This window comes from Charadrius vociferus, unplaced genomic scaffold, assembly GCF_000708025.1.
Source record: "Charadrius vociferus isolate BGI_N301 unplaced genomic scaffold, ASM70802v2 scaffold26, whole genome shotgun sequence".
In the NCBI taxonomy this organism is placed as follows: domain Eukaryota; kingdom Metazoa; phylum Chordata; class Aves; order Charadriiformes; family Charadriidae; genus Charadrius; species Charadrius vociferus.
In genome coordinates this window covers 1,512,664-1,526,791 of record NW_009649320.1, presented here as the reverse complement: position 1 = coordinate 1,526,791, position 14,128 = coordinate 1,512,664, and the positions used below count along the sequence as shown (strand labels likewise).

The 14,128-nt window shown below is 40.6% G+C and overlaps 1 protein-coding gene across 1 annotated transcript in view; it reads right to left on the bottom strand.

Annotated features, from left to right (window-relative positions):
- XG (Xg blood group) overlaps positions 1-6,926 on the bottom strand; it is a 20,953-nt gene extending 14,027 nt beyond the window's left edge. Inside the window, exon 1 of the mRNA XM_009889462.1 lies at positions 6,866-6,926. Coding sequence (XP_009887764.1) covers positions 6,866-6,926 — 61 coding nt within the window. The remainder of the gene's footprint in view (positions 1-6,865) is intronic.
- Between the last annotated feature and the right edge of the window lie 7,202 nt (positions 6,927-14,128).

Sequence of the window (14,128 nt, the reverse complement as noted above, 5' to 3'; positions counted from 1 at the left end):
TCAGACCTGAGGTCATCTTACCCCAGCAAGGCAGTTCCCTGCAAAGTCGTGTCCTCAGGCACACGCGCATTTAATATTCACAAACTTTTGCCCATACTAATTTTCTGAAAACGGGACCCAAATATCCAGTCCCTAAAATGCAGACAGCAGCATCTTTTGCCTGTGGTTGAATTAGTGACCTAAATGTTCAATGGATCCATCACCCTTTACCTGTGAGCTGATTGATCACAAGGGTCTGAGGTCCCACAGTTTTTGAGGAGGATTTACGAGGAACAAGGCTGGATTCTGCGGGTGGATGTTACCTATTCATCATTACGACTGTAGTCAGAAGTTTTCTGACAAAAGGCTACCATGGCATCACTCTGCAATTTTTGATCTCCATAAGTAGGCTCAGTCCTGCACCAGATCCGTAGGAACACATCTTCTAGCCATTAAAATGATGCACATTTAAATAAGACAGTATGAATATTGCTAAATGAGAATCAGGTTATGCAGCAAATTAACTTCTCAGGCATTTATTTAATATGCATAGTCTAGTATTAAAAATGAAGATAAGATCCATGAGAAAATGTTTCTATATGCGTACATACATGTGTGTGGACATACATCTTAAATGCATATGTGCACATGCGTGTTAGATAAATCCTTTTGTCATTAATATGATTAAATTTATGGGCTTTGAGTGCGTTGCTAGTCATATGATTGGGATGAGATTACCTGTGTTACATATAAATTAGAAGCAACTAACTTAGAAATGCAGGCTAGGTAGAAAGGGAAAAGAACTTGATTTTTTACATTATTTAAAAACAAGAAGAAAAATTATTTCTTCAGTGTAATTAAATAAGAATTGTTTTGTGAATACAATGAGCTTAAAACATTATGAAACTGGCAGAGACTGAGGAAGAAGTGGGTGACTCACAAATAAGAACAAAAATTTTCTAAAAAGGAACAATATGTTACCAAAATTGCTCGTGGGACCCATTTTATGTTCTTTTTAGCTGACATGGTGTTATGCTTTGTATAGATCATTTCTGATTATTATACAATCATGAGACATACTTCCCCTGTAATAAGAAAATAGGTTGTATTCTCCCAGGTATCTGATTCAGAACATGCCCGCTTACTGGTCCAACTTTAGTCAGGAAGCAATTATGTTTGTTTAAAGGAAATTACTCATGTAAGAAAAGTTGTGGGAGAACATAAATGTTTATGCCTCAGAGTGGACACTTTGGACAAAATCTCAATGACTGGCTACTATTTCTTTGATGTAATACACTCATGATCCATATTTCCTGATGAGGTTACTGTAGCTTTTTTTTTTCCATCATGGCTTTTCGTTCCATAAACAATGATTGCCATTACAACCCCTTGATGTTGGGTGGAAAATGAGTATGCTTTAAAATCTGTAATTAAGATCTGAGTTCCAGTCCATAGACCACAGCATATGGACCTGATTATTGGCTTCATGGTTTTTTTCTGGGCCGCTTCTGTTTATAGTTTGAATTCAAGGGAAATGAAAAGGTCTCTCTCACTTATTCATACAAGAACACATTTAAATAATTACTAGCAAATAAGATGCACTAATAAAGCAAGAGTGGCACTACTGCTTTAGGTCTGTGCAGCATGGTCTCATCAAACATGAAAGAAAATCTTCCAGTTCGATGGCGTTTGCTTTGCTGTGGACAAACAACAGCTGTTCAAAGGCAGCTGGTGTTCTTTATGATGGGATATGCCCTTCATACATAAAATAAAACACATAATTTTCTCTATTTTGCTTCAGAATGAGTGCGGAAGAAGCCGGTGTGTGCTGTAAAATTACAGGCACAGCAAAGGAGTTGGGATCTCTGATGAAGCAACACCATGTGTCTGCGCACCTTACTGAAACTCGGCTCTTCGGCTTCGTGTCACAAGGAAGCAGAGCTTAGGCCATGGCGTGGGCTGTCCAACCAAAGCATCTCTCTGTCCCTGGGTGGTTTTTGAAGCTGTCAGTCCTTTCTAGTCATTTGGTGTGAGAGTGTCAGGCTTAATGACAGTCATGTTACCTGAGAACTGTACACGTAGATAGGCTCAAACAACAGACCTATATGAATGTTCCTACTGGAACCCTATAGTGTGGCACAAGGAAAAGCTGAGTTGGGGTCTCTGAGTGACCCCTCACTGCCTAAGTACCTGCTGGCTTTCCCCAACTGGTAGTTTAGAGAAAACAGAGGGAGCTGAAGATAATGCTGGAGGTCAAGGAAATGCCAGGCTTTGCTATTTCTGTTGCTCACGGAGTGTCTTTTGGTGTTCCTCATCCCACCTTCATCCCAAGCACACTGGTAAAATACTCCCAGAATAACCTTTAGCTCTTCTATATGGGTAGCACAGATCACAGTAGTGCTATTCTGTAACTTAACATGGAGTTGAATTTGCTTCAGAAATTCTGTTGTATAACTAATCCTGTGCCCCCTGAACCCACGGTAGCCTGACAGCATAATTATTTATATTGCTTCCAAGGGGGTTAGTAATACTGCCAAGTCGAAGTGGACAATCAGGGTATTTCATACATGTTCTTTGCTTGTGTGTTTAAGATGCAAGACAGCAAAGAAGCAAGGCCTGAATCTTCTCTGCTTCACACCATTAAGAACGTGTTTTCCAGAAAACAATAATGCTGGAAAGAGTTTCTGGATGTCAGCAAGCAGGTCTGGTCGGCAACAAAGTCTCTGCAGAGTCTCAGGAGCCACCTCTCATCTCATTTGGACTAAATGAGAAAAGCAATCAGGTTCTCTTTGCAGAGCTGAAGAAGCCTCTGCACGTGCTGCCAGAGTACACAGAGAATCCTCTCTGGGTGACCCTGGGCAAAGGGTGATGGAGCACCAGTTGGTATCTGAACTTCAAAACTTCAAAAAAGAGGATCTGGCAGCTTAGCCTTCAGAGGGAACAGAAATCAAGGATGCTCTGCAAATCTGGGTTGGATTTCTGAACAAAGAGACAGCCTTCTTTTTGTTACTGCTGTGCTCAGAAACCAAAATGGTCTGTGAAGTCTTACTGAATGGAAATATCTGGCTCATATCTTGATTTCTGCTCTGCGCAGATGGTAATCTGCAAGGTAGAGTTGCAGTTTTGATGCAATATAGGTTGTGTTCCGGCAGGCTTTGTTGCTGTTAACTCAGGACTGTTCCCTGTGTGGAGTGTATGCCCCTGGTTCCTCCACCACTGGTGTTATAAGACCTGGGACATAAGGAAGGACTTTGCTTTAATTTGTCTGCTAATCTTAGTGCCTAATCTGGCCTTTGTTTTCATTTCATCTGGAGCATTGTTGCCCTTTGAAAATATATTGCTGTGACTTAGCTTTTTAAGTAAATTCCTCAGGAATTAAAAATGCATTGATGACAGGCAAAGCTTATACAGTGGAAGTGGGACTGTTATATTTTCATAACCCATTGAAGCCCTTTCTTTCAATTGAGATGGCCTATTTGCTTTCATGAGATACTGTACTACAGACCAGATTTTAGATACTATTTTCCCATAACATTCATAGATGTCAGCCCCCCTGTGGGAAAGAAGACAGACTCTGATCAAAACAATCTGAATCTCTCTCCTAACCACAAGGCAAAATGCCACAGAAAGGCATATTTTTTCTTGATTTTTAATCTTGAAAGAACTATGAACTCTATTTGTTTATTTATTACCCTCAACGGGATGGAAAAAGATTGACAATCGCTGATGCACACAAGGGAAAAATAACTACAAGCCTATTTTTTGGTAGGAGAAATACCTACCAAACAAGGAGTTTGGGCACTGCTACGAGGCTTGCAATGTGGCAGCAATGTCTGAGAAGTGAACCCAAGAAGCTGAGTAACCCCACCAGTTGTTAGCTCTTTGCGAGCTCTGATATTGCAACAGCTCTGCTGCTGTTAGTGTTTCAACCAGTTCAGGTATGTCAGTTTATCAAGTTGCCATCACACCCTCGGATGATAGCGCTGACATGCCTACAGATGATAGCAGCTCTGGTATTGGGAGTGAAATAGTTCTGGCACCCAGCAACAAGAGAATTCATTGCCTGATATATCCCTGCTGATACGGTGAGTGCTTCAGCACGTACACAGGGACCTCACATGGAGCGACAACGAGGACTGGAGCAGTATAGGAAAAACAGGACTGTGCTTTTCATCTCTCCCATTCTGTCTTTTAACTCCAGTGAAAGCCACATTGTTTATAAAACCAAGTCACAGTTTCTTAAATCCAATCAGGTCTGTAATTTTCTCCCTACAAAGTGCCTAGCTAATTAACCGAGAATACAATTAGTTTTGAGTCAACAGCTTTGTAAGCCTTAGCTGGACAGTGGTACATGGTTTACTGACTAGCAATAAATGCTGTTCCTTTTACCTGCATAGCGAGCAACACTCAATGCAGTAAAGTTAATGCGTCTTGAACATCATCAGCCTTTGCGCCGTCTTTGTTACTGACTAAACATGTGATCTATCAGTTATTCTTACAGACCGTGGAGGTTATATCTATACTGGGAACCTGAGGAGCATTTCTGAGCAGTCAGGTCTGAGTGGGCATCTCAGCTGCTTTCCAGCTCCACACAGGGGAGACCCTTCAGGTTGCACTTCTTCCCCACTGTAGGTACGCATACAGGTGTATGGCCCATATGAAACCTCTAGTATGTTTCAGAACTGAGGTGTATGGCCCAAATGGGGCCTCCAGTATGTTTCAAACAGGTGTGTGATCTCAGTTACTGGGGGACTAGGACCTAAGATGTGCCTTACTGCACTCTAAGCAGGCAGCGTAGACACAGCCAAAGCTGAATTACCACAGGTCAGCCGAGCCACAGTAACTGATGTGGGACATTAGCATGAACTTCAGTGAAAGAAGTTTCTATGAAGTTTCTTTCATTTGGGTTGGCCTAAAAGCCACTCAGACAACTAGTTGTTGCAGCGCTGCTTATACGGGAGACCTCATGTAACCTGTGTAAACTTGCAAATAACAAACGCCAAAGAGTGTAGATAAAAGTATGAAGGCTGCAGTGAGCAGGTAAGACTCTGAACTGTATCAGGTCTCACTTTCCTTGTACAATGTTGTCCTCGGTTGTGCCACACTTCTGTTGGATGTGTCCATCAAGGTATTCTAGCGAACGGACTGAAGATAGCTGGACGTAAAGGAAGTGCTATATGGTAAGGGGTGTGATGTGATCTGGCCTGGCCGTAGTGGCATGGTGGTTTCTAGGAGCCATCACAGATGGTTACAGCTTAGGTAAGAATTCAGGTTGAATATAAAAAGATGACTCATGCCACAGACATTCCTATCATAAAGACTTAGACCAGCTTTTCGCCGGCATGGCCAAGCCTTTCTCATATCACATCTTGATTAGAACTGAGAAGTGGTTCCTGTAAAGGTGCCCTGAAACATGGTAAATACTTTGATGAGAAAATTCAGTGGCTGTTGCCACAGACTTAATAATTTGTTTTGCTTTTCAAAGTGGATTCAATAGTTTCCACAGTCATAAGACTGTGCCCAAATCCCACGGCAGCTTTCAGCATTGACTTCTTCCCCAAAGCAAGGCCCGGACTGGCTCTAAATTAGCCCATGTGTAAAGCGACAATGGTTAGGCTGGCTATCCTTGTAATTAAAGTGATAGAATATATGGAAATTGGCTTGCCCGAACTCAGATTGTTTGAACAGAAGTATTCAACATAAGAGAGTCCTCCAGAACAAGAATGTCTGCATACCAGTGATGAGAGACCGTGTGAATCATCGCTGTTCACAACATACTACAGGGCAGGTGAGCACAGTCCCACTGCTCTGCTGTTTCTACGCCATGTTACTCGCCAAACACCTCCAAATAAAGTCTCATTTGTTAAAATGGAACTATGGCCCTAACTTAAGGCAAGGTTTTTTCACTGCACATCACTGTGAGATCTCCTAAGGACTCCATTTAAATCAGGAGTGGTGGGAAGACGAGCAGCAGCAGCAATTTTAGAACTAGTGGTTAATGACCGATTTCTTCCTGCAGTCAAACACAGCACTGCAAGTTTTTGAAGTAATGCTAATACACCAAAAAGAAAAAGCCACAAGTACGCTATATGGAAGATGCACAGGAGGATGATCCTCTTTGGTTTTAGATAAAAAAAAGATTTACACAATGTTTCTCTAAAAGAAATTCCTGTTAGAATAAAGAAAAACAGTTCAATAGGCAGGGACTACATTTTCCCAACTGCTGTTCATTTGTCAAAAAATATGTACAAAATTTATTCAATTCTTCATTAAACCTGCATGAAAAAAAAAAGTATGCTTGTGTGTGGATTTTATATATTCAGGAATATGTTGGCTAAGGTTAATGAATTATTAATTTATAATTATTAAAGTGTGAGTACCAATATGAAACCACGAGCATCTTTAAACTGAATCAGAATTTGCTTTTACAATATAACTAAAGTGTTTCAAAATAACAATAACCAAGAGAAGGTCTACAAACATGAAGTTAGTGTTTGACTCGGGATCTCTTTGGAAACATTAAGTTCCCCTGGAAGCTTTCATTTTACAGCTTCTGTTTAAAAAAGTTTATACTCAGCTCCAAGCTTATGAAGAATTTTAGGAGAGCAACACTAAAAAGAAAATAAGAAATTATAACGAACAATCTCTAACTAGCATGGCTATTATGAGTGATCATCCAAAAGATATATATCTTTCTAGAAACTGCAGAAGCACTTGTCTAAACACACTCAAATGTTTCTCATGAAACAGTAACAACAAAAAATAATGCTAGCAAGCATTTCTAAATGAACAAGCATTTAGGGGTTGGGGGTTAGGTTTTGGGTTTTGTCTTTTTTCTTTTTTAATAATCTCACCCTAGAAATAAGCCAAGGCAAAGGTCACTTACCTCTTACATGGACTAGAAGAAAGCCAAGACACAAAAGCAGGATACTTCTGAATTTCCCCATGGTCTTCTATGCAGTGCCCTGATTGCACCGGTTGTTTTTTCCAAGCGATGACAGTAGGTGTTGCAACTGCAGTGCCAAGGTTTGAGGGAGAAGCTTGGAATCAGCAGCTCTGACCAAAGAGTTCCCTCACCATCACTCTTGAGCACTGAGGAAGAGAGAGAAGTCCCTAAACACCTCTTCTAGTACAAGACAAGTAATGAAAGCAGTCGACTCTGCTACGGCCAAGCCGTGAGCAGCACTGTAGGTGCCACCCACCCTCCACGAAATCTATTTATCGCCCAGGCAGGAGTGCGGAGAGCTGGGGAACCAGCGGCAGCACCCAATGAGGAGAGAGCCAGCATGACCTGAACCCACCTCCTTCCCGCAGGGAAAGCCAACCTGTTTGACATCCTCGCCTTCGCAGCAGGGTGTGGTGCTGTGGGAGCTCAAGTAGCTTGTGAGAGGAGATTGGCCTTCTCTGAAGCGTACTTGAAAACAATCTCTCAGATATACTCTGTCCTCAAAGCGCTGCTTCCCTGCTCAGTTTTTGGCCGAGCAATAACTGAAGATAAAGGCAATCGTGTCAGAGTCCTACCCGCTAACTAAAGGGAAGCGGAGGCCAAGAATCTGCTTTGGGAATCGTCTACAGAAGGATGACAAAACCCCCTAGTTTTACAAACATAAAATACGATGTCAGACTACTGAACTGAAGCATGTTCAGCTCCCTGGTGGATGCTTATCTTCACAAGGTAAACGTCGTCTGTCATGATTTTTCCATTGATCCAGATATATTTTTAAATATAAGTATCCATACATATCCTACATGGAGAGAGACCTCAGATAGTGCCGAGCAGGAGCACACAAAGCTTTTTCTCTGAAGCGTACTTGAAAACAATCTCTCAGATATACTCTGTCCTCAAAGCGCTGCTTCCCTGCTCAGTTTTTGGCCGAGCAATAACTGAAGATAAAGGCAATCGTGTCAGAGTCCTACCCGCTAACTAAAGGGAAGCGGAGGCCAAGAATCTGCTTTGGGAATCGTCTACAGAAGGATGACAAAACCCCCTAATTTTACAAAATTTTACTACTGAACTGAAACATGTTCAGTTCCCTGGCAGATGCTTATCTTCACAAGGTAAACATCATCTGTCATGATTTTTCCATTGATCCAGATATATTTTTAAATATAGGTATCCATACATATCCTACATGGAGAGAGACCTCAGATAGTGCCGAGCAGGAGCACACAAAGCTTTGGAACATGAAGTAAAATCACGCATTCATCCATCCATGAACATTATTAAAGTCACTGATGTGGTTTAAATCCAGTTTTGTCATAGCCTCTCTCTAGCAAACACGTATGCCAGCGCACTTGTCTGTTGAACTGGACTGCCACCATCACACTGGCGCCCAGCGCCAGCAAGGAGACTGATGTGTGTGTCCTCCCTTTTGCCGGGGGTTGAGCTGCAGGTGGTTTTGTCAGCGCTGTTTTGACTAGGGCAGCAAATACTCTGCTGCCATGAATGGCCGATCTGTACGCTCGTGGTGCTGCTGGGTGATCCAGTCTCATGTGGGGCACGGTCTGGCCCCCCCCCCCCGCCCAAATTTGAACCAGCAGAATGGTTTATAAAGGCTTGGCTTATTATTTCACATGGCTTAACTATTTTTAAGCTACTAACAGAAGCTCTAAAGCTCCATTTGTGTACCATCATTCTCCTTGTCAGGGCCAATTTCTCAATCTCAGAAGAGTTAAGGACATTTAGGTTTAAGAGGTGACTTTGTCAGCCAGGCAAAACAAAAATTATACCAAGACACGAACAATCTCATAAATCCACTGTTTATTTTTATTTTCCAGAATAACAAAAGCAGGCACACATGTGTTAATCTTCGTATCAGTGATGAATTTGCCTGAAGGGAACAAGAAAGTCAGCACGGCTACGTGCTAGTCCCAGGCAAGTCCAAGCAGCTCACAAACGTTCAGTAGCTTTACTTCAAAACAGTTGTTCTTCTATGTGAAGTCTTCCCAAAATGCGTTGCCTGTCTGCTGATACTAATTCATCAGGATATTGAAGATTCTTAAATTAAGTCTGAAGACGCACCCCTTGTCTAGTTCCTCTGAAGCCAGCTACTGCTCTGTCTAGCTAAATAAAAACAATATGAAGGCGGCACAGGAAAGGCAAACTGAAGGAATGGACCTAGAATTGGAGCCGGGATGTCTCGAATACTTATCCCACTTCTGTTCTTGGGCATTGCAGGAACTTCTTAATCTTGGCTCCCTCTGTCGAAGACGTGCAAGTGATTGCCCAAGATAGCAAGTAAACAATATTGAATTTTAAAAACAAATATAAGGCCTTACACCTGACCATAAATTGCAGTTTTATCACTTTGAGAAATAATTGACTCATCTTTTTCTGTTTAAAGGGAAAATAAAGGTCTGTAATATTCACCTGACAAGGTGGATGACTTGCCTAATTTTTTTTACTTGTTCTTTCAAGAGAAAAGCATGTGTTTAAGAAGTAGTAAAAGGGTGGAGAAATGGAGCCAGTGTGTCTGTCTATTCTCTATATCATATGCTTTTAGCCCATCAGGCCTCTTTCAGATGAGACAAGCTGAAAGAGAAGAAGAGGACAGTCACAACTGACTACAATTGCAGTCCCATTCTTCCTGTGGGCAGAGGTCAGACATTGCTCTCTTTGGCACGGATGCCCTGTGTCTGAGTCTATCGGAGATGAAAGAACCAAATTATACACTAGAACTACGGGGGAAAGCCACTAATATCCTACAGTATTAATCTTTTGTGATAAAAATGGAAGTAGTTTAATTAAACTATTGAAATACCTGGTAATATTAGACATTAACTTAAATGTAAGCCAAATACAAAAGTGAATCAGTGATACAGTTTCTTGGCAATGGAAGAATACAATTACTACACCCTAGTTAAAACTTCAATGTTTTTTCACAAGCAGATGGAGGAACATGCATTTTAGTATTTTATCCTTGTGGTTCTTAAAGTATTCCAAACACCAAGGTTTGAAATAAAAATGTATTTTTGCACTATTCAAGTACTTTTCCTGTTCCTCTTCATCTCTTCACTTTCTTTCAAATGTGTCTTTTATATCCGTGTAATCGAAAAGAGCAAAAAGAAAATAATCTTTACAGTTTATGAAAAGGTTAAGGTTTGTTTCATAATCTTGTCAAGTGAAAAACACACAGAGAATAGTACAGTTTAGATAACGGCCTAAAATAATTAGCGAGAAAAATACCGAAATGCGCGATTGGGAGTGCAATTCAGCCCAAGGTACTCTGAAAGCTGAATGCACTAGAAAGAGTTCTCCTTAGCATTCAAAATCTGGCACAGATATTGAAATGACCATGAATAGGAGCTACAATAAAAAGCTGCCAAATTTTATACTTAAGAATCTCCTGCTTTCATTTCCACAGCCCGATTCATTTGTTTGGATAAGTTTAGATAAGCATTTGAAATGGACATCACATTTGAAAGCCTTCAAAACATTTTTCAAGCAGTCCTTTTCACTGATACTTGGGATGAACTAAACTGCCACCTCAGCTCCCTTGTAGAAGCTAAAGTGACACGGCATTCTACAAGAAGATCCTGCTTTGTTTTTTTTCCTCCTATTATTGAAGGTAACTCCTCCTCCTCAAAAGGAGGTAGACTAGCAAAAAAACCAGAACTGAAGAGGATGTGCCACAGGACCAGGACAGAGCTCCTTGTTGCCATGCATTTAAACTCAGTTTAACAGTGAAGGTACCCCACCAGCTGTGAACTTGCAGTTTTGGCCTGGAAAGGACAGTAATTTTTCACTCCACTGCACAGTCTGATTGAAACCTGTATGGAAACTAGAACGTTAATTCCCAAATTGGGATCTGAAAGTCACTGACAGCCCATAAGGCCATGATGAGCAGCTGATCCATGGGAGGTAATCATAAAAATACTTCCACAGGGTGATGAGTAACTGTTAACTGATAATGTTTCTTGACCCAATGAATGTGAGAAATAATGAATTCGGCTATTTAGTTATGCAATGCAAGAGCAGTTGAGTTAGGAAGGCACCAGATCAAAGTCTCAATGGGTCGTGAGGCAAACAGCAACATAGGAATTAATACCCTGACAACTGAAAAAAAGTGAACTGCTACATTTTATCCACAGAAAAGTAACAGAAACCCATAAACTGGCAGTTTCTTGCTCACTACACAAGAACAGCCTGAAATTTCAAGCATTCTCTTTAACCTTTTCTTCCTATGTGGCAGCAGCCAGTCTTTGTTCCTTCTCAACACAAAGATAGTTAAGTTTGCCCATACTAAGCTTTCTATTGCCGGGCATATTTTCAGTAGATTCTGTGTTACCAAACCCAGGTGGTGTTCTTCAAAAGCCATGCCTGTCCTTCACAGAGATAGATGTCTTCTCTGCACTTCACATTGGTAAGCACCCTGTGAAAGCAGCTCGCAGTTTTGCTGCTACTGGCCAACTTCCTTCTAAAACGATCAAAATGTCTGTAAGAAATAAGCGTGAATTGCTGATGGAACGGGAAGACAAATTCCCTTTGAAGACTGCTTCTCTGGTAGAGCACCAACATTTCTGTATTTCTAGAGCTACTAAGAAGGAAAATACATAAACATTTTCTTTTCTTTTTATTAATTTATTTTTAGAAAAATCACAATGTTGATAGGAGGTTTTAATAAGTAATTTTTAGGCTTGCAAAAGCTGAAAAAATGATCCAAGAGTCTGGTTAGCTAAAAGCTAGTTTAAGCTTCCTTTGCCATTCTATCCCTAATAAACACTGGCTTATTTCTGTCTTCTCTACACTTGGCATTGATACGAGAAACCTGATTATTCATGCAGGTAAGTAGTCATTTCATTTCTTTGTATTTACAGAGGTCAAATGTTTATATAAAAATCAATTTTCCACCCTCAAACACAGGTAAAGGTTTTAGCACTTTTATACTAAAAGCAGAAGTGGGGCAAAAAAGAGGTTTACAAATTAATTCCATAACAAAATACTAAAATCTATGTAAAGCTTCATCGCAAGCTAAGAAACATGTACAAGAAATTCTTAAATGAATTATTCTTGGCATACATTCATATTTGAATGCACAGATATATTTACATGTTTAATATCCAAATTCATAATAACTTCTAAGATGTCCCATGAAAATACCATCTTTGTGTAGAACTTTGCCGGGTGGCTGAAGCACATTAGTAAGACACATATTGTAAAATTGCATGAAAATTGGAAGCAATTAGAATGAAAGCCAACAGAACTGGTCAGACTATTTCTTCCAGACAGAACTAGTTATTATTCCAGATTTAGTCCTTTAACTGTTATGAGTTGCAGTCTTCCATGTTTCCACAGATCCTTGAAACCTCCCTGTGGCTTTCAAGAGCAACAGCAAAGCTCAGAAGTGCTTTCAGTTGAGGATGGTCCTCATCCCGATAGCAATCCTTCACAAATCCAAAAGCATTCTTTACACGTATGCTATTTATACTGTTCAATGGATGCTTGTGGAGTGAGGCTCAGTTGTTCTAGTCAGTCTTGCAATTATGTACTTTCAAATTATAGTATTATTTTTGTCTTTTAAGTGTTTACGATAAGCCTTCCTAATTCAAAATATAACAGTATTTTCTTTTAAATTTTTGGTTATGGAAGTCTGAAGATGTTAATTCCTACTCCCCAGTGCTTCATCCACAGCTGTTCAGACAACTGCCAAACGTTAATCTCACCAGATGTACAAAATCCAGTTGTGGTTCTGATTTGCAAGTCAGGCTTTTCCACACCTGACCAGCTCAGTACTTGCTAAGCAGGAAGAGTCAGGAAGGATGAAGGGTCTGCATGCACTAGTTTAGGTGTGCTGCACTAGCTTGGGTGTTCTGAATCTGTACCAGACAGATGCAACAAAAAAAATGCAAAAACAGAACTCTGAATTTTTGTCTCAGATGCTCAAGAACAAGTATCTCTTCTGTGCTGGCTGAGCCAGGCAGCTACACAGATTGTACCAGCAGCACCCACACCCAGATCCATTATCCACACACAGTGAGCCATTTGCTTTCAGGTGCCCACACCATATACCAAGTTGTTTGGCTGCTACACTCACTGCGTACAGGATATTAGAAAAATGTTTGCACTGCCTGAAAGCAATGGTTTAATAAAACATTAATTGCTTATTGTTTTTAGAGAGGTAAGGAAAAGTTTAACATACTGAATGCACTTGGGACACACCCATTCGTACAGGAAAGAATGTAAAGGCACCACATACTTCTACGCTCCTGTCATTAAGGCCATATACTGGTGTGCAACAATGCTTCACAGGGCTAACCATACAGAAGTATTCAGGTCTAAGTCACACTCCTAGAGGTGTTTCAAACAAGAACTGTTTTCTCATGCAACTTCAGACTCTGCTTTTCAATTATGCTTTTTTTTTTTTGCTTTTTTTTTCTTTCAGGCAGAATGCAGGCTCTCTATCCAGTTTCAATGGTCTGTTCTTCATCGTGTTTTCTTTAATTTAATTCTCCAGAAGTGTGCGCTGAACTAAAAAGCAAAAAACGACTTAAGATTAGTACACTGAGTTAGTATACATTTGAAGTCATGTATTACTATGTAACAGTATATGTGGACAACAGATATCTTCAGTAGGCATTTGAAACTGTGTTATCCCACAGTATTCAGGTAAGCAGAGGCTTGATTCTGTGTAGCCAGTACCTTGCATACCAAGGGATATTACATCCCAGATTTCTCACTCAAATAACCACATCCTACTAGATGCATGTAACTATCTACACTTGCCGTTTAGCCCAACACGCAGTTTCAGACTTGCAGTTTTGTGGATGCAAAAATGAAACGGAGTAGAGTCTGCATAGCTGATGGAAACCGTGGGTTATTGAAAGAAAGTGCTAGCCTCAGTTATCTACATTTTCAGGAAGTCAAAGATAAGCCTACATAAAATTTTAAAAACGCAAACCTGTTCTGCCATGCCATCTGACCTGGCCTAATGCAAGACTGCTTCTAACTAGAAGCCCTGTAAGACACATCAACACCGTACTATCAAAAGCAGAGCTAACGTCTGCTGACTCCCAGAACTTGGATCAGGAGTAGCACCATGCTGACCATGGTGGCCCAGCTTCTTGGCTTAAAACATACTCATGCTTGCCTGCAAAATATGAAATTTGGGATTTAACATGACATCAATATGTGGGCAGGAGTAATCATTTA